A 19117-nucleotide genomic window follows, 5' to 3' on the forward strand; every position below is an offset into this window, starting at 1 on the left:
AAGAGCCAGCCGTTCTCCTGCCCTCACTAGAGCTGGGGAAAACTAGCCCTGTCCAGGCATAAGCTTCCCACACAATGGCCCTGAGGCCACCAAGAAATCACCTGCACCTGCCCTGCCCGCCACCCTGAGTGACCATCCCAGGCCCACTAGCGTCATCTGCAGGGGACCCGGGGTACGTGAGGGGCTGGGCGGTGGGCGCCGGCACACAGCGAGGGCCTCACCGTGGCTCCTGCTTTTCCTGCTTCTTCCACGCCTCCAGCAGCCGCTGCACCACCTTGTAGGATTTGTCCTCCTCATTGAGGGACCAGAGGTCCTGCTCCTCCAGGGGACGCCGGTAGCCGAGGATGGCCATCCTGGGTGGGGGGGTGGAGGCGGCAGGCAGCCCCACATAGGGTCAGAATTTAGGAGCCTGGAGCTGGGGGCCGGTGTCTCCAGGGCCCCAGGGTCTCCAGAAAGGAGGGTCTCCCTTGAGTGCTGTGACCAAGGGCGGTGTCTCCATTCCCACCATGAACAGGCTAGAGGTCTCTGCCTCTCCCTCCCACGGTCCTGCCTCCAGCCCCCTCCTCCTCCTCCTGCCCACGTGCCCCGTCTCCCCCCAGGCCCTGGGAATGAGGTCTGTGCTGGCTTGGGCCCTGCATGAGGACACGCATGGTGGATTCAGCCCTGGCCTCAGGTGCTTCCTCAGTGCGGCAGGTTAATGAGCTGTCACCCAGGTCACAGACACAATTATCCTGCCCAAGCCATTCTGAGGGGCAGCCAAGAAGATGACAAGCTGCAGGTTTATCCCAGACGGAAGTGCTGGGAACTAATTACAGTCTCCTTCCAGCCCCCTGGGCCTGTCCCCGGGGCCGCCAGGTGGAGAGCTGGCCTGCAGCCTGGGAGCAGAGCTGGGCCAGGCCAGGCCTCTGCACCCAGCCATGCAGCCCAGACAGACACTCTCCGCCACGCCACCGTCCCCTGCCCCAGGGCCAGCCAGGACCGTGAACTTCTGACCTGCTCTCCACCACCCCCCCACCGTCACCTCCAATCTCTCCCCCTCCCTCTGGCCCAGGCTGACGAAAGAGCCAACTTACTTTGTGAACCACCAGAAAGACAGGCGGGAGAGAAAGCCAGCACTGGCCTCTGGACAGGGGTTCTAGAAGGTGAGAGAATGGATGGTGGAATCAAGGATGCCCACCACCCTCTCAAAGCAGGGGAGAGGAAGGGAGGAGCCCCTCACTCCTTCCTGCTGCAAGCCCCCGTGCACAGATTGTGGAGGTGACATCTCTCCCCCTTTGGGGGCTGCTTGCAAGGGCTGAGTTGTGAGCCGTGGAACCCTCGCACCCCCTATGGCAAACTCACAGGTTCCACATTCTTTTGGGAGAAGAGCGGTGGTTTCTCCCTGAAGCAGGACAGGATGAGCGCAGACAACACCAGGGCAAAATAGATGTAGAAGGTGGTGAAGCGAAAGGGGTCTGAGATCCTGCCCTGGGGGGAGAGGGGAGGGGGTGTCAGAAGCACCAGGGGAGCCTGGGCCTGCAGCCCTGCCCTGGGGAGAGCCCTGGGCGGCAGCTCCTCTGGGCTGGGAGGCAGTGCCTGCAGGACTCTGGGGGAGAGGGAAGGACCACAGGGGCTGGGGTTCAGTGAGGACTTGCCCTAGGCCAGACATGGTGCCAGCACTTGACCTTCATGGCCTCGTCTAACTGGGACAACAACCAACAGGAAATCTCAAGATACCCATTCTGCCTGTGGGAATGAGGCTCCAAAGGGTCAGGCAACAGGCCCGAGATCACATAGGGAGTAAGTGGATTGTCCAGAGCCTGCGCTCCCAGCCACTCTCCTTGACTGCATCCCACTGAGATGGAGAAACAGGGGGCACTAGAGGACTCTCAGTGTTCCATCCACCACCCAACACCACCTCCATCCAAGGTCAAGAGGAAGACCAGGGACCAAGGAAGGTGGGAAGAGAGGGGCACAACGTGCTAATGGGACTTCTAGGTAAGACAGAACTTACACACGTGTTCATCAAGCAGACACTGACTGACACCCATATCAGACATCACGCTTGGTGCTGCTGCGGGGGCGGGGGGTGGGGGGCTACAGAACAGCGCCCTGCACTCCCACGACCATCAAGAAGGGCGGCATCTTTGCCCCATTCCCCTGTGTTACGCTGGTCCCCCCTCTCCAGCCTGCTTCCAGGCAGAGATGCGGCATGCGGGGAACACAGATTGCACAGGAGGTCCTGGGGGCAGCAGGGAGGGGCCTGGGACCCAGCAGTGACCTTGAGCTCTGAGGTCACCCTCCTAGACAGGGCTGGACCTGGCAGGTTCCCCTCTCCCCACCCTCCCCCCTTACCTCTGCCTTGGCTAAAAGGATCTTGGAGCGGAAGGGGACGATGGCGCAGACCACACACAGGAACCAGAAGATGATGAGGACCCCCGAGGACTGCACCCCCTGCAGCCGCTCATACTGGATCAGCAGGGTGGCCAGCAGCTGTGCAGGGAGGGCGGGGAAGGCCCAGGCAGGGCACACATGTCTGGACCTGCCTCCTTCCTCCCCATCCAACCCCATCCTCCTCCCACTCCCGGTGTCCAGCCTTCTCCACAGAGCCCCGGGTTCCCCCGTCACAGTCCACAGCCCAGACCCCCACCCAGCATCCCGGGCCCCACACTGACCATGGTGATCCCCACCACCAGGGGGGTGACAAAGAAGATGGGGGCAGGCGCCCAGCCGTGGATCAGGCCATGGAAAGAGTAAAAAAGCTCCGCCCAGGAGACACACCACAGCAGGACGCCCAGGACCTGTGAACAGGGCACAGGTTGGAGCCCCCATCCCCAGAGACAGGGACAGTCCTGCTGGGGTGGGGTCTTTGCACCTGAAGCCACCAGACCTGCTTGGGCCTGGCCCTGAAGGCTGGGAAGGGTGCTGACCAGAAGCTTCTTGGGAGTGGGGAGAGCATTGCTGAACTTGCTTGAACTTTCCCAAGCCAGGAATATCTCAGCTGGCTGCAGACCCAGCTGGCTGGCTGCCATGCCCCAAGCTGCAGGACAGGTGAGACCGGGGAACCTAGTCCGGCCGAGGAGGGCGATGGATGGGGGAGGAGCTCATTAAAAGCAGAATCCTCTAGTCCCAGCCCAGCCCATAGGAGAGCCCTGAGCCCCTGACCGTCTTGAGCCTGGACAGGTGGGAGAGGATGATGTAGCCGTGATGGTGCTGCCGCAGGTAGAACAGGTAGCAGGGCAGAGCAAGCCACAGGTAGATGCAGGGGATCCAGGCCAGCAGGGAGTTCTGGAAGCAGGGAGTGAGGTCCGGGTTGTCCGTGTGCACAGACAGGTTGGAATCCTGGGGACAGAGAGGACAATTCAGTGCTGTGGCAGCCTCCTAGAGAATTGGGCTCTCCCTTGGGTGGGCCAGAGAGATGCTCCGTCCAAGACAGGGGTGGGGTGGAAGATAGGTGAGGAGGAGGGAGCCTGAGTATGCAAATGAGCAGGGGCTGTCCTGAGTTTGAGTTCTCCAAGGAGGCCATGGCTGCCTCCATTTCTTCATATTTTCTCTCTCTCAATGAGGTATAATTTAAGACCAAGAAAACTGCACCCATTTAAAGTATGCAAGCGAATGAGTGTTGACAGTTTAAGACAGAGCAATATTGCCTCCTGTGGTGCATGAGCCAGACAGAGGAGGTATAACTGTGGATTATTTAGTTTGTATGTCAAGGTCATGTCCCTGGCTGAGCCATTTACTATCTTTGCAAATTGACTAGCCCCAGGAGCAGTGTCTCCCTGGCCAGAAAGCTTGGGTTGTTTGTTTTGTGTTTGTTTTTGTTTGTTAAAGGTGTCAAAACATCATAATATACAGAAAATAAAAAATACGTATATAATACAATAGTTATCTTTTTAGTTACATATTCACACATCAAACTATTTTCATATATAATCTGAGAAAGATGTCTTGAAAGATCATTATATATAAAGGAGGCTGATTTGACAGCTGTATTCACCTGCAAAGCCATTGCCACAATAAAGATATCGAATATTTCCATCACTCTGCAAGTCCTCTTGTCCTCCCTTGCATCTGTCCCTCCCAGGCTCATCTGCTTTCTATCGTTCTAGATTCCTACTCTTTTTTTTTGTTTGTTTTTTAGCCCATGCTCAATGCTCAGTATAGATTCCTACTCTTTAAAAAAATTTTTTTTGAAAATTTTATCAAAGTAATATATGCACATAGTTTAAAAGCCCCCTTCCTCTTAAGGCCTCTCCCAAGGATAAGGGAGAAGGAGCTTCCCTGAGCCTTAGTGCCTCTCCTTTGAAATGGGGGTGGCCCACCTAACCCACTGGGTGGGTGTGAGACTCAGGGACAAGGCAGTATGGAGAGATCTTTGCAAATTACACAGGCTAGGGTGACCAACTATCCCATTTTGGGCAGTTCTGCTCTGGTTTTAGTACTGGAAGTCCAGTGTTGTGAGAAACTGCTTAGTCTTGGACAAACCAGGATGGCTGGTTACCCTAGTGGCATCTGACAGGACTGTCTTTTACCTTTGCCTATAATTACACCTAAGAACCTTTTTAGAAAGAGATGGGGGAATTAATTCCTTAATAAACATATGTTTTACTGAGATTGTTTCCTCCAAGGCCACCAACATACTAATCTTTTTTTATCCTTCTTGCAAAGCATTAGAAGTTTTTTTTTTTTTTTACAGAAAGCTCAAAAAATATAAACAATAAGAAAAACCACCCACAATCCCATCCCTCTAGAGACAACTGTTATCTGAGGATAAAACTACCTACCTTCTAATTGCCAATTTAAAAGATTATGGTTTTTGGCCAGGTGACGTGGCTCACGCCTATAATCCTAACACTCTGGGAGGCCAAGGTGGGAGGATCGCTTGAGGTCAGGAGTTTGAGACCAGCCTGTGCAAGAGCAAGACCCTGTCTCTACTAAAAATAGAAAAATTAGCCGGGCATCTTGGCACATGCCTGTAGTCCCAGCTACTCGGGAGGCTGAGACAGGAGGATCACTTGAGCTCAGGAGTCTGAGGTTGCAGTGAGCTACAATGATGCCACTGCACTCTACCTGGGGCAACAGAGTGAGACTCTGTCTCAAAAAAAAAAATTATCTTTTTTATTTTTATCAAAGTTATGCATGCACAAAAATCTTCAGATTTTCCTTTTTACTGTTTCTTGGTTGGTTTTGTTTGGTTTCTGACTTTCAAGTTGGAGGTATCAAATTAAATTAAATTTGGCCTAAAGCTGTCTTCTTATGTAGCAAACTATAACCTAAAATGTAAAGCAACTGCAACCTGACTTGAGAGTAGATTCTTGTATCAAGTAGAGGAATCTCAGCCAATCATAGCAGCTGAGCTTTCAACCAATTACAGGCTGAAAACTGCTCAGATATGTCCAAATAAGGCAAACACCCAGTTGTAACCAATCAGGCTATTTCTGTACATCACTTTCTTTTTCTGTCTATAAATACTGCTTGCCCATATAGCTGGGTGGAGCTCTCTGAACCTTTATTGGTTCAGGCTGCTGCTTGATTCATGAATCATTTTTTTGCTCAAATAAACTATTAAATTTGGTGTCAGAAGTGGGATCTGAAGTAGAAATCCAGAAACCCTCAGAAGCATTGAGTAACCAAGTGAAGGTACCTGCCAGATTGTGGATGAGTTCACTCTTGCATTCCAAGCTGCACAAATAAGTGTTTTGAGCTTTCTAAGTTTATTTGAGCAATTCTTGGACAGGACTGGGTCTAGGACCAAATCAGATTTGCTAATTAACTGAACTGAATTCAGTTAGGAGCCTCAGGAATTACCTTTTGAAAATGGGTTCTTCCAAATCTGAGGAGTCTGGGACTCTGGCTAACTATGCACAAAAATTATGGGCCCAGAGCCTGTGTATTTTTGGAAAAAAGGGTTAACCTTACTAAGGACAACTTAGAATGACAGTGGCCACAGTGGGGAAGTTCTGACCTAGATAAAATTGTTCACTTGTGAGGCACATTAGAAAAGAAAGAATCCAAAATGCCATAAAAGCAATGAGATGTATTCTTTAACTGGTACACAGAGGCATCTAAAAGAGTCAATGAATCAAAAGTTGCCTCTTTATAAGGTTCCTTTACAGAAAGCAAATAAAAAAAACTTGAAAGTCTTTTTCACAAATATTATTCAAAAGCTTTAGCCATCTGGTCAGGAAGTCTTGTTTCGTTAGCCAGAAAAACAATTTGAATCCAGATACGCTTTAATAAATTGGTGAGTTTTGTATTATTGTACCTGGCACATGACTAAAATTTTTAAATGAAAGCTATAAGATCTGTTTCTGCTTATATGTTTATGTATGTCTGTCTGTATGATATATATGTTTGATACTTTTCTATCTCCTCTGATATTGCCAAATTAACTTCTAAAGAGCTCTATTTAATGGGCTTTAAGAAAAATAATTGCTTATATAAATGAAGCATTCTCTCAAAAAATAACCCAAGTGCTTTTCAAGTTCATATGACTTGAGTGACCTTTGGCAAATAACATTGTTGGCTTGATTTAAACAGGCATGTCTTCAGCGTTGTCAGGATAAAATATAATACAAATACATGACTTCTTACCTAGGTTTACTGGTCAAATAAGCTTATGTTATGTCTATATGACATTTGTCAGCAAGAAAAACAATTTAAAATGATGGCTAGCTGTTTAATATCTCACCTTCATAATACATCCAAGTATAATTGTTAAAAATAAGTGAGTTAAATGGATGTAAGATAAAATTTCCATGTAAAAGATGTCCTTCATATACTGAAAGGTTGTAACATTCTTATCAAGAATAGAAAGTTAAAGGCTGGGTGTGGTGGCTCACACCTATAATCTTAGCACTCTGGGAGGCCGAGGCAGGCAGATTGTTTGAGCTCAGGAGTTCGAGACCAGCCTGAGCAAGAGCGAGACCCCGTCTCTACTAAAAATAGAATGAAATTATATGGACAACTGAAAATATATACAGAAAAAATTAGCATGGTGGTGCATGCCTGTAGTCCCAGCTACTCGGGAGGCTGAGGCAGGAGGATCGCTTGAGCCCAGGAGTTTGAGGTTGCTGTGAGCTAGGCTGACGCCATGGCACTGTAGCCCAGGCAACAGAACGAGACTCTGGCTCAAAAAAAAAACAACTGTCATCAGACCATGACTGTTTTAAGTGTTGTCATTCACAGACAATTATTTACTCTGGTAGTTTCCTAAACCACAAAAAGCCCAAAGCACTTCATCTATAAGAAAATTCCTAGAAAGTACAATGACAAGTACAGGTTTCTGATAACATTAGAACATGCCATTGATTAGAGTGGGAATTCCCAGAACTCTAATGAAGAAACTAACTGGTTCGTAAAACTGCTAACCCAACAACAAACAGAACAAGAATTAATTAAATACCAAGGAAACGATTTGGCAGATTTGATGCTAAGTCAGCCAGTAGTGAATAATAAAGATATGAAATTTGCATGAACTCCATAAGATTTATTCAAATTAAATAAACTATGATAGCCTATTTATTTAATAATAAACAGTGTTATGTACCCAAATTGGAACAAAATTGGTATTTGAGAGGATGTAAATCCAATGTTAAGCATGAACTCATGGAGAGCCTGGATGGCTGCCTGGGTCTTCTCGAGTCCTCTAAGCTGCATTCCATGACTCACGATGTAAGAGATAAAATGATCCAAACTATGGAAAAATATTGGTGGGGCCACTGTTCTAAAACTGCTCAAATGGTTCATAACCAATGTTTGCTTTGTCAAACCCATAACTCTGGTTAGACCATAAAAACCTCAGGGGATACATTTCCAGCACCTGCTGGATCATGTAAACACTTACAGATGGATTTCATTCTATTGCCGCCTTTAGTGCATGTGTTCCAGTTGTACAGAAGCTTTCCCTTGCAGGAAGGCTGATGCTATGACAGTAGTTATTAGAAAATGGGTTTCCCTTGTGGGGCGTTCCTAGAGAAATAGCCAGTGAGGTTCTCGTTTTATTGGACAAGTTGTGAAATAGTTAAAGAAGTATTACAAACACAACGGCATTGGGCAAAGCTAACCGAATTGTCTGGATTGCCTTGGTCAAAGGCATTACCAGTCGATGGCCACCAGATTCATTCTCACTGGAAAACATAGATTGACCCCTTATGAGATAGTTACTGGCAGGCCTATACCACAGTAATAGAACATCCCGTATCTCCCATTGTTATAGACTCTAACCTGACTCGATAGTGCAAGGCTTTAATGCATTATGCTAAAGAATATCTTCATCAGGTAAAAGAAGCCCTTCATGACCCACCAACTGATGACAACCAGACCTTTCACGATCTGGCACCTAGTGATTTAATCTTTTGGAAATGACACAAGAGAAAGACAGTCCTTGAACTCCATAGTAAGGGAACATTCCAAGTTCCTCTTCGCAGCAAAATGTCAGGGCCTCTTGGCTCTACAGCTTCTAACTCAAAAGGGCCCCCCCAGACTCCTGGAACTGTGTACCTGTTGGAGACCTTAAGGTAAAGCTGACCAGGGAAGTTTTTCCCTAGAAGCAGACTGCCTCCTAGACATGGACAGCTTGGCCAAGATTATAGATCAAGACTTCTCTGCCCTTATGAGAACCTTATCTTTTTCCTTATTTTCTGTTGTCCTAATCCCGTCCCTTTCCTTACAGAAAGACTTACGGGACCATAATCTGTGACGGCTTTAGCAAAAGCCCACACTTTAGCAAGAAATCACAGCGATTGTTTGGTATATGGGCTAATGCCCCCAAATCAGGAAACAGTTCCCCTAATGCCATTGCCTTTCTGTGTTCCCAATGAGAGTCACACTGAAACCCCAAAGGAGTAGAAAGCTATCCTTGGTAGTCTAGCATCACTGCTACTTGCTTTCCTACACTTGCTGGAAATAGTACCCTGACCTTTCCAATTAATAACCTCATAGCAACCAAATACAGAAAACTTATCCAAGTGATGCCTGCAAAAGGTATATTGTGCTTCCAGGCACAGTGTACCCAAGACCTGGTGACTACCTATGTGGGTACAAGTAATTGCTTGTATGATGCCCCTGGATTAAATCCAGTAAGGTCCCTTTCCACTTAGTGTGGTTATGCACCCTTACAGTATGCTATAAAAGGACCAGAAAAAAGTAAGTTGACCGCTGGACCTTGTTCAGGAGCTATGCAGACTTATGGATGAATAAATGTAGTTCTCCTTTGGTCAAATGCCCATTATGTGGCCCTCTTTTCCACCCCTCCCCTCCCCACCAGGGCGTATACTGGGAAAATTTGCATACTCTGTTCTGCCTCCTTGCTGCTTTGGATATTGCTACTGAGCATGGCTCACTCCTGCCTTTTGAAGAGCTTTCCCTGAACCTTCCCATAACCAGAGGCCAAAGTGGTCAATAACCAAAATTAGTACAATCCTCGAAATACATGAAGATAAGTTAGTTTCCATTGAGAAAAGGTTTCAGCGGGGTTCCTGGGGATTTATTCTTGGTGGTAGTGGGGTGCTGGTTGTATGGAATTTGAAGCTAATCTGTAAATTGGGGAAAATCTTGAATTTTGGAGCCAATCAGACCTCCCAGGGGTTCAGACGGTAGAAGCCACCCCCTGAAAGGTAGATGAGAATGTTTGTGTTCAACAAAAACACTTAAGGAAGCATCAAGCAGCTTTCGAGCTCCTCTTTGCCCATGTTGGGGGCTTGAGTGGGGTGCCGAACAAAACCGAACGCTGCGATTATGTTTCTCCCGATTTTACTACTACAGAAAGCTTAATTAAAACGATGGCTGAAACTGCTGTTTCTCTAAACAATGCCAATGAATACACTAAAGTAATTTCTCAGGGGAAAGGAACACGTGATGTGCTTACAAGAGCAGCTAACGGTTGGTTTGCAGGCATCTTGAATGGTAGACAGCAAGCTTGGCCACTCCAAGCTTTTCTAATCTTTATGTTTCTTTTAATGAGTCTCCAGGATACTGTGACTTGTTACCAGGCTAACTATAAAAGTAGACACTCTTTAAATCAGTCCATTTCATGGCAAACTATGGTCCTTAATCACCGTCACGTCCCAAACAAAAACTGTGATTAACTATGTTGAACTGTCCTTATTGCCTGAACTTTGAATAGTTTGATTTTGATTAGTTTGGTTCATGGAGACTCCTGTCAAGGAGTGTACTTCAGTTTCTTGGTAGTATCCTACTGACAGCCATCAGTAATAGCCTCCCTGCTGTGTTGTATCCCCTTAGGAGTCCTAAATGCTTGTGTGTGGCCGTCCTTTGAACATCAAATGGTCTCATTACAGTTAGAATAACAAAAACATGAAGAAAACATAAAGAATCACCCAACTAATTTGACATTGTGAATTTCATACTGAGACCAAACAAGTCCATTGTGATGGTGACAGAAATGCTGTCAGATTGACCAAAAGGGGGAAATTATTAAGTTAAATTAAATTTGGCCTAAAGCTGCCTCCGTGCAGAGACAGCTGTAACCTAACTTAATATGTAAACAAACAGCAACCGAACTTGAGAGTATATTCTTGTAACCAGTACTCGAGCCTCATTCAAATATAGTGGCTGAGCTTTCAGTCAACTGCAAGCTGCCAGGCGATCAGAACCCGTCCATGTAAGGCACATGCCTCATCCCATCATGCCCAAATAAGGCAAATGTCAAACTGTAACCAATCAAGCTATTTCTGTACGTCACTTCCTTTTTCTGTCTATAAGTACTGCCTGCCCATGTCGCTGAGTGGAGTGCTCTTAACCTCTACTGGTTCAGGGTGCTGCCTGATTCATGAACTGTTCTTTGCTCAAATAAATTCTGCTAAATTTAATTTGTCTAAAGTTTTATTTATTTATTTTTTTTGAGACAGAGTCTCACTCTGTTGCTGGGCTAGAGTGCCATGGCATCAGCCTAGCTCATAGCAACCTCAAACTCCTGGGCTCAAGCAATCTTCCTGCCTCAGCCTCCTGAGTAGCTGGGACTACGGGCATGTGCCACCATGCCCGGCTAATTTTTTCTATATATTTTTAATTGTCTGGCTAATTCTTTTCCATTTTTAATAGAGACGGGGTCTTGCTCTTACTCAGGCTGGTCTCGAACTCCTGACCTCAAGCGATCCTCCAGCCTCAGCCTCCCAGAGTGCTAGGATTACAAGCATGAGCCACCCCGCCAGGCCTGTCTAAAGTTTTTCTTTCAACAGAAGTTTTCCTCACATGTGTGGTGACTCTTGAGGCTTGGCTGTCTCAGTATTTTCGAGTGAGACACTGAAGAGTTGGATGCTCTGTGTGCTGAGGGTGAGTGGGGCTTGTTGGCTCTTGGGCTTCACTCTAGAGTGATCAAGTAGGAACCTTGTCCTTTAAGGAAGACCTCTGAGACAAATTTGGGGCTGAGGGCTCTATCCTTCAGTGTGCAGACTACTTCAGATTCAACACCTCTCATACTAAGTTCATCTACCCCCTGCCAGGACCAGCCCCTCCCCAGCCTTGCCTGCTTCTGCCAAGAGCACTGCCATTCTCCCAGCCACCCAGATACCCACGAGGACAAAGGTCCTGTTGATTCTTGATAGAGGTAGAGCAGCTGGAAAACTGGTGTAGAGTCCTGGCTTCACCCTTAAAGTATGTGACCCTGGCAAGGTACTTAACCTCTCACCTCTCCGGGCCTTGTTTTCTTTCAGGGTAACATTGGGAAGGTAATTCCATAGAGTAATGTGCTTGTCTTCTCTGGGGGTGGCTGGGATCTGCCTGGCTTTGAGAGGGGATGGGGAAGGAGCCTGGGTGTGCAGCCTCCCCCTACACATTCTCCCAGCCAGCCCCTGCTCTCAGCCCCGCCCCTCCCCCTGCCCTCTGCAGCCCTCCACTTCCTTGTCCAGGCTCCAAATGGCCTTCGGTTTCAGCTGCCTTCCCTCTACTGCGTCAGTGATTATTCCTCCACCTGTTTTCCACCTTCCAAAAAGGTGTTGATATCTTGTCTGTTGTCTCCTCTTCCCTTTGTCCTTGTAGGTTTACGTCCTCTATTCCTTACTGTCATTTCAGTGGAAAATCAGGAAGTTGGGGGATAAAGTCTCGTATTCAACGCACCCTATAGAACCATAAGTCCCTCCATGTGCAAATTAAGTGGGCCCCTTTTAGCCTTTGCGCAGGATCTCCCTGCACCCTCTCTGCAGCAGTTTCCTCATCCCTCGGAAACCACTCTTTCCTGGTCTTCCTGGCTTCTCGGCAAGCATTCTTTGCTGTCTCCTTTTCTTCGTCCTGGTGTCAGCCTGTGGACACAGGCCCTGGCCCCCAAGTTCTGACCTTGGTCCTTGGCTGTGTCTCTTATCATTGCTCACAAATTGTACTGAGGAGCACCAAATCCAGATCAACAGCTCAAGTCACCTCCTCCCCTCAGCCCCCATTTCCTGCTGCCGCTCAGATGGCCTTCCATCTGTCCTCGGCTACCTCAGATTCAACACCTCTCACACTAAGCTCGTCTGCTCCCTGCCAGCACCAGCCCCTCCCCTGGCCTTGCCTGCCTCTGCCAAGGGCACTACCATTCTCCCAGCCACGCTGATACCCATGAGGATGAAGGTCCTGTTGATTCTTGGTAGAGGTAGAGCAGCTGGACAGACTGATGTTTGAGTCCTGGCTTCACCTCTTTTAAAGTATGTGACCCTGGCAAGGTACTTAACCTCTCACCTCTCTGGGCCTTGGTTTCTTTCAGAGTAACATTGGGATGATAATATCTCCCACCTGACCCCTCCTACCTGGCCCCACAACCTGATATTACTGTAAGCCCTCACCTCTTCATAAGCAACTGCCATGGGATTACAGTCTGATACCGTGTGGATATTTGTGCCTTCCAAACCTCATGTAGAAATTTGATCCCCAATGTTGGAGGTCAGACCTAATGGGAGGTGTTTGGGTCACGGGGGCAGATCCCTTATGAATGGCTGTCACGGGGGCAGATCCCTTATGCATGGCTCAGTGCTGTCCTCCAGTAAGGAGTGAGTTCTCACTCTATTAGTTCCTGTGAGAGCTGATTGTTAAAAAGAGTCTGTCACCTCTGCCCCTTGCTTCCACTGTTTTGCCATGTGACTCCTCCACACTCCAGCTCCACTTCCCCTTCCACCATGAGTGGAAGCAGCCTGAGGCCCTCACCAAAAGCAGATACTGGTGCCTTGTTTCTTGTGCAGCCTGCACAACTGCAGGCCAAATAAAACTCTTTTCTTTATAAATTACCCAGCCTCAGGTTTTCCTTTATAGCAACACAAATGGACGAAGAGAGAAAATTGGTACCAAGAGTGGGGTGTTGCTATAAAGATACCTGAAAATGTGGAAATGTCTCTGTAACTGGATAATGGGCAGAAGTCAGAAGAGTTTGGAGAGCTCAGAAGAAGACAGGCAGATAAGGGAAAGTTTGGAACTTACGGGAGACTGGTAAAGTGGTTGTGACCAAATGCTGATAGAAATATGGACAGTGAAGGTTAGGCTGACCAAGTCTCAGATGGAAATGAGGAACTTACTGGGAACTAGAGCAAAGATCACCCTTGGTACACCATGGCAAAGAACTTGGTTGCATTGTGTCCATGCCCTAGGACTTTGTGGAAGGCTAAACGTAGAGTGATAACCTAGGGTATCTGGTGGAAGACATTTCTAAGCAGCAAAGCATTCAAGAAGTAGAGTGGCTACTTCTAAAAGCTTATGGTTAGATATGGGAGCAAAGGAATGACTAAAGTTGGAAATTAAAAGGGAAGCAGAGCATAAAAATTTAGAAAATACACAGCCTGGTCATGCGGGAGAGAAGGAAAGAGCGTTTGTAGGTGAGGAGTCAGGTACTGGGGAGCAACCACGTGCCAGAGGGATTGGCACAGATCCAAGGGAGCCTGGTGTTCACAGTCAGAACAATGGAGAAAAGGCCCCAAAGCACGTCAGAAATCTTAAAGGACTTCTTCCCAAAGGCTTGAGTGAGAAAAACAATTTTTTAATTAAAAAAAAATCTTTAAGGCCATCCCTCCCATCACAGGCCAAGAGACCTAGTAGGACAGAATGGTTCCAGGGGCCAGGACAGGGGTCCCACTGCCCTGCACCACCTTGGGATGTTGCTTCCCACATCCTTGCTCCTCCAGCTCTAGCTCTGGCTCAAATGGCCCCAGATGCTGCTTGGGCTGCCACTCCAGAGGACGAAAGCCATGAGTTTTGGTGGTATGCAGAATGCAAGAATGATGGAGGCTTGGCAGCTTCCACCGAGATTTTGGAGGACGTTGTCAGAAAGCTGGATGCCCAAGCAGAAGCCAGCCACAGGGGCAGAGCCCCACAGAGAGATGCTACTAATGCAATGCCAAGTGGGAACGTGGGGTTGGAGCCTCTGCAGAAAGTCCCTACAGCGGCACTGCTTAGTGGAGCTGTGCAAGCAGGGCCACTGCTCTCCAGACCCCAGAGGTACAGAGTCGCCGGCAGTATGCGATCTCAGCCTGGAAAAGCCGCAGGCATTGGGCTCCAGCCATGAGAGCAGCCACATGGGCTTGTGCCACCATTGTGTCTTGGAAGTAAATAACTCGATTGTGATTTTAATGGCTCATAGCTGTGAGGAATTTGCCTTGAGTTTCAGATGAGACTTTGGGCTTGAGACTTTTGAGTTGATGCTGGAATACGTTAAAACTTTTGTGCACTATTAGGAAGGAATGGTTATATTTTGCAATGTGAAAAGGACATGAGGTTTGGGGGGCCTGGGGCAGAATGCTCTAGTTTGCATATTTGTCTCCTCCAAACCTCATGTCGAAATGTGATCCCCAGTGTTGGAGGTGGGGCCTAATGGGAGGTGTTTGTGTCATGGGAGCCGATCTGATCCCTCATGAGGCTTGGAACCATCCTCTCCTAATGAGTGAGTGAGTGAGTTCTCACTCTACTAATCCCCATGAGAGCTGATTGTTACACAGAGTCTGGCACCCCTCCTCCCCACCCCTCCTCCCCTCTGCACTTTTGCCACGTGTCCTCTGCACACTCCACTCCCCTTCCCCTTCCACACGAGTGGAAGCAGCCTGAGGCCCTCACAAGAAGCGGATGCTGCCCCCGTGTTGCCTCCGCAGCCTGCAGAACCGTGCGCCAAATAAACCTCTTTTCTTTATAAATTACCAAGGGGAAAATACAAGTTCCCCACCACTGGCTTTTAGTGTTTCACAGAACTCATACAGGTGTCTTTGGAATTTAGAGATATAGATCAAAACAAAACAGCTGAAAGAAATACAGAGCACAAAGGGTATGCTTAAGTAGCTCCTTTTGCTAAGATGGTCAGAAGTCTTAAGACCAGTTTGAACCGTGTTAAGCTGCCTTTGTTGCCTTAGCCCCCTTTAGTTAACTGTAATACTAAAGTCCCCGCCCAGTGGGAAGTACTGTGCATGCTCAGCCTGTGCTGTGTGTAAATATACAATGATGGGGGGCGGGGAGAGAGAGAGAGCTCTGCATCACTTGCCACAAAGACATTTAAGGCTGACAAACAGGCAGGTAGCGTGGACCTTAATCTCCGAAGAACTCCTGCTGCAGCCCAGGAGTGAGTGCCGGGAGGATTCCTGTCTCCACTAGGAATGAGAGCCCTGCATGAGTAACCTCCAATAAACTCATCTAACTCCCCAAGCTGGACTTGTCTGAGTCATTTCATTGGTCTCTTGGCACCATTTCAGCTTGGAGGGCCGGTTTTCTACACCGGCCCGGGATTCTCCTGAAACAATCACCCAGCTTCAGGTATTCCTTTATAGCAGCACACATGGACTAAGACATGGTCTCTTCCCTTCCAATGTCCTTGGCACCTGGACCCCTGACCACACCCTCCTGGTCTTCCCTTTCTCCCTGGTCATGACATCTCAGTGTCTTTGCTGGTTCCCGGGGCCCCGTACTGTTCATACGCCAATGGCTTCCAAGCCTATCTCTCCAGCCCACTGCTCCCCAAATTCCCAACTCTATATCCAACTGCCGAATAACATCTCTACTCCACACACCCTACAATAGCCTACAGGACCTCACAATGTCCCTTCCACCAGACCCGTGGCCTCTCTCACTGCCTCTCCTGCTTCCCTCCAGCTACCCGCCTCCTTGCTGCTCCTGAACACGCTTGCTATTCCTGCCTCAGGGCCTTTGCACCTGCTATTCTCTCTTTCTGGAACACTCCTCCCCCAGACATCCTTAAGTCTTTCTTTCTACCCTGACCCCCCTGTTTAATTCTGCTACTTGCACTTCACCCCAGCATTCCCCATCCCCCACCCTTCTCTGCTTTTTATTTTTTCTATAGCACCTCTCACCTTCTAACATGCTGTATAATTTACTAGTTTATTATGTTTTCTCTTACCTTTTCCTTTATACTCTGACACGTAAGCTCCTTGAAGGAAAGAGCCTTTATTTCATTTATTGATATATCCTACGTACTTGCAGTGGTGCACATAGTAGGTACTGAGGAAAAAATGTGCTTACAAACGCTAAATTAAATATTTTAATTTATTAAGTAACAAATTTTAGAAATATTTATTGAGCAAATGAATGAAAAGATAATAGCGTAACTTCCCTCTAAACCTTCAGTGCCTCCCTACTGCTTAGAAGACAAAGTCCAGGCTTCTTACTGTGGCATTCCAAGCCCCCAGCTGCCCTTGAACTATCTATCTAAGTGAATGTTGAATTATCTATATGCTTGAGTTCTCCTATCTTAAGAAAATATCTCCTAGAAGGGCAGTGGTCTGCACACTCCGCCTCGGATTGCTCAGCCTGCCTTCCCTCCGCGACCCCATCCGGGTCAGCCTCTGCCCTCCAATGCACCTGTCCACCACTATGACTTCCTGAAATGCAGCTCTGTGTCCCTCACTGGGCAAACCCATCCCTGCCTTGCAGAGCATGCAAGCAGGGACATGCTGCCTGGGGGCATTGCACCCAAGCCTGGAGCAGGCAGAGGTTGTATAATGCCACGTACATCTTATATTCTAGAGCCCTATTTGGTATTTAGTAGTTGCTTAAACAACGCAAGCCAAGGACCCACATACTCTTGCTGAGCCTCCAACGTGCCAGCTCAAGGCTGGGCACTGGGTCACAGAGCTGGGGACACCACTAGGACTGGTCAAGTCCCCCAGTTAGTTGCCATCCAGATAGCCTGTCCCAAGGCTGCCCCTAACTCAGGCCATCGGGTCTCTGGGCCTGGAGTGCACTTCCCTCCTCTCCAGGCCTGGCCCAAGCCTCATCTCCCACAGGAAACCTGTCTGGAGCCACCTGGCCTCTGACTCCCTTGCTTTATCCTGGCAGCCAGTTAAGTGGAGCTGATAAAGGTCCCCAGTGTTTCTCTGGCATTTTATTACTGCACTTACATGATTATTATCCGGTTGTCGTCTCAGAACAACTTCCAGAGGTACATAGGAGGGGCATCGTTAAGCCCAGTTTACAAAGGAGAAAGTAGGCTCCACCTGCCTCGGCAACAGGTTCAAGGGCACTCGGCAGGGTGGAGCTGGGACAGGCACCCAGGCTCGGTGAGGCCACATTGCGGTTTCTCCCCACTGCGCGCCACCTGGACCCACAGGTGAGCACATCCTCTCTCCTGCAGCAACCTGAGCTCTTGAGCGTAGACACTGTGCCCTCGCCCCATTCTCCTGCCCTGCCCCACACCCTCCAATTCCCAGCACAGGGCCAGGTGTGCAGGAGCAGCCCAGAAACTGCACTGAGCGACGAGGGAGTGTGTGTGTGCAGGGGACGGGAGCCCGAGCGTGAGGGCACGACGGCAATCGCCGTGTGGGCGTGCCAGCCGTGGCACGGCGCTCCAAGGCAGGCAGGGAGTGGTCACAAGAACCCAAGCCGGTGCAGAGGACTTAGCACGGCTCTGCCACTTTCGAGCCACGTAACCGTGGGCGAGCCCCTTCATGCCTCAACTCAGTCTCCACATGTTCATGGGAGTAACAACAGCATCCCAGCTACCTCCCTGCAGGGGACAGCATGACCAGCAAAGCACCTGGCCTTGAACAGAACAACACCTACCCTGTGGCTACAGCCAGGAGACCATGCGGATGTAAGAACTGAGTGGCTGCTCTGACCCTCAGGGAGGTCCAGCCCGGGCTCCTTTCCTTCAGATGAGCATGTCCCCCACTGGGAAGAGCCCTCCCTTGGGGACAGCAGGATGCTGCCCACACCTGTCTCCCCATCGTGCACCCCAGGGCCCTTGCTAGGACATCTGTGGGACATGTGACACACAAGATGTCCAGAACTGAACTCCTACCCATCTGCCCCCTCCAGCCCACCCACCTCGGGGGATGGCAACTCCTTCCTCCCTCGTCTCCCAGGCCAGAGCCCTTGGAGTCACCCTTGCTGCTTCTCTTTCCCTCAGCAAACGCTGCCACTCTCCCTTCAAAGTGTTAGGCTAACAGCATGGCGGTGCTGTGGCCCTCTCTCCTGATCTGCAAAGAGGCAGCTTCACCTGGCCACCCCCCCCACAGACCCAGGGTCGACTGTGTCTCCCAGCACTTCTCTCTGTCTCTCTGTGTCTGTCTCTTTGTCTCTCTCCCCGCCCTCCCCGATGGCTCTCCTGTGCTGTCACAGCCCCTGTCTTTTCCAGCACAGCAGCAGAGACAGCCGTCTGTGGATCCTGAGCCCGACTGTGCCACCCACCACATCATTCTTCTGGGTCAAGGCCACCAGGTGCGTCTTTCACTAAGAGCAAAAGCCGAAGTCCCCCTGGCCCAAAAGACCCTCCGGTGTTATCCCCCCACCTTATCTCGCCACTCCCCTCCCAGCCACTCCCCTCCCAGTCCCCGCAGGCCCCCCAGCCAGGCCTGCTCCTGCCCCAGGCCAGGGTGTTCCCAGCCTCAGGCCCGCAGCACCTGCAAGGTTTTGCTCAGCTGTCACCTTCTCCTGGAGGTCCACCTTGACCTTCCCAATTAAAATTTTAACTCACTCCCAGCCACCCCCCAGCCCCGTCCCTGCACCTCATTCCTCCTAGCCTGTTCTATTTTTCCCACAGCCCTAATCACCGTCTATCATACTGTAAAATTCAGTTATTTGTAATTGTTTTTCGGCCTCTTCCCACTAGAATACATGCTCCGTGCGGACAGGTTTATGAGGCCTGTCGGTATTTCCCTCTGCCTAGAGCAGCGCCTGGCACGGAGAGGGCGCTCGATGCGGATTTGTCAGACAAATGGAC

The 19117-nt window shown here is 49.2% G+C and overlaps 1 protein-coding gene across 2 annotated transcripts in view; it reads right to left on the reverse strand.

Annotated features, from left to right (window-relative positions):
* The window catches only part of ABCC3 (ATP binding cassette subfamily C member 3), a 54789-nt gene that overhangs the window by 28364 nt on the left and 7308 nt on the right, over nt 1–19117 (reverse strand). For both annotated transcript variants that reach the window (XM_045525133.1, XM_045525134.1), the window contains exons 2-7: nt 3145–3321; nt 2655–2780; nt 2335–2472; nt 1342–1467; nt 1074–1135; nt 222–353 (exon numbers count right to left, since the gene is read on the reverse strand). In XM_045525133.1, coding sequence (XP_045381089.1) covers nt 222–353; nt 1074–1135; nt 1342–1467; nt 2335–2472; nt 2655–2780; nt 3145–3321 — 761 coding nt within the window. The remainder of the gene's footprint in view (nt 1–221; nt 354–1073; nt 1136–1341; nt 1468–2334; nt 2473–2654; nt 2781–3144; nt 3322–19117) is intronic.

This window comes from Lemur catta, chromosome 15, assembly GCF_020740605.2.
Source record: "Lemur catta isolate mLemCat1 chromosome 15, mLemCat1.pri, whole genome shotgun sequence".
Lineage (NCBI taxonomy): Eukaryota > Metazoa > Chordata > Mammalia > Primates > Lemuridae > Lemur > Lemur catta.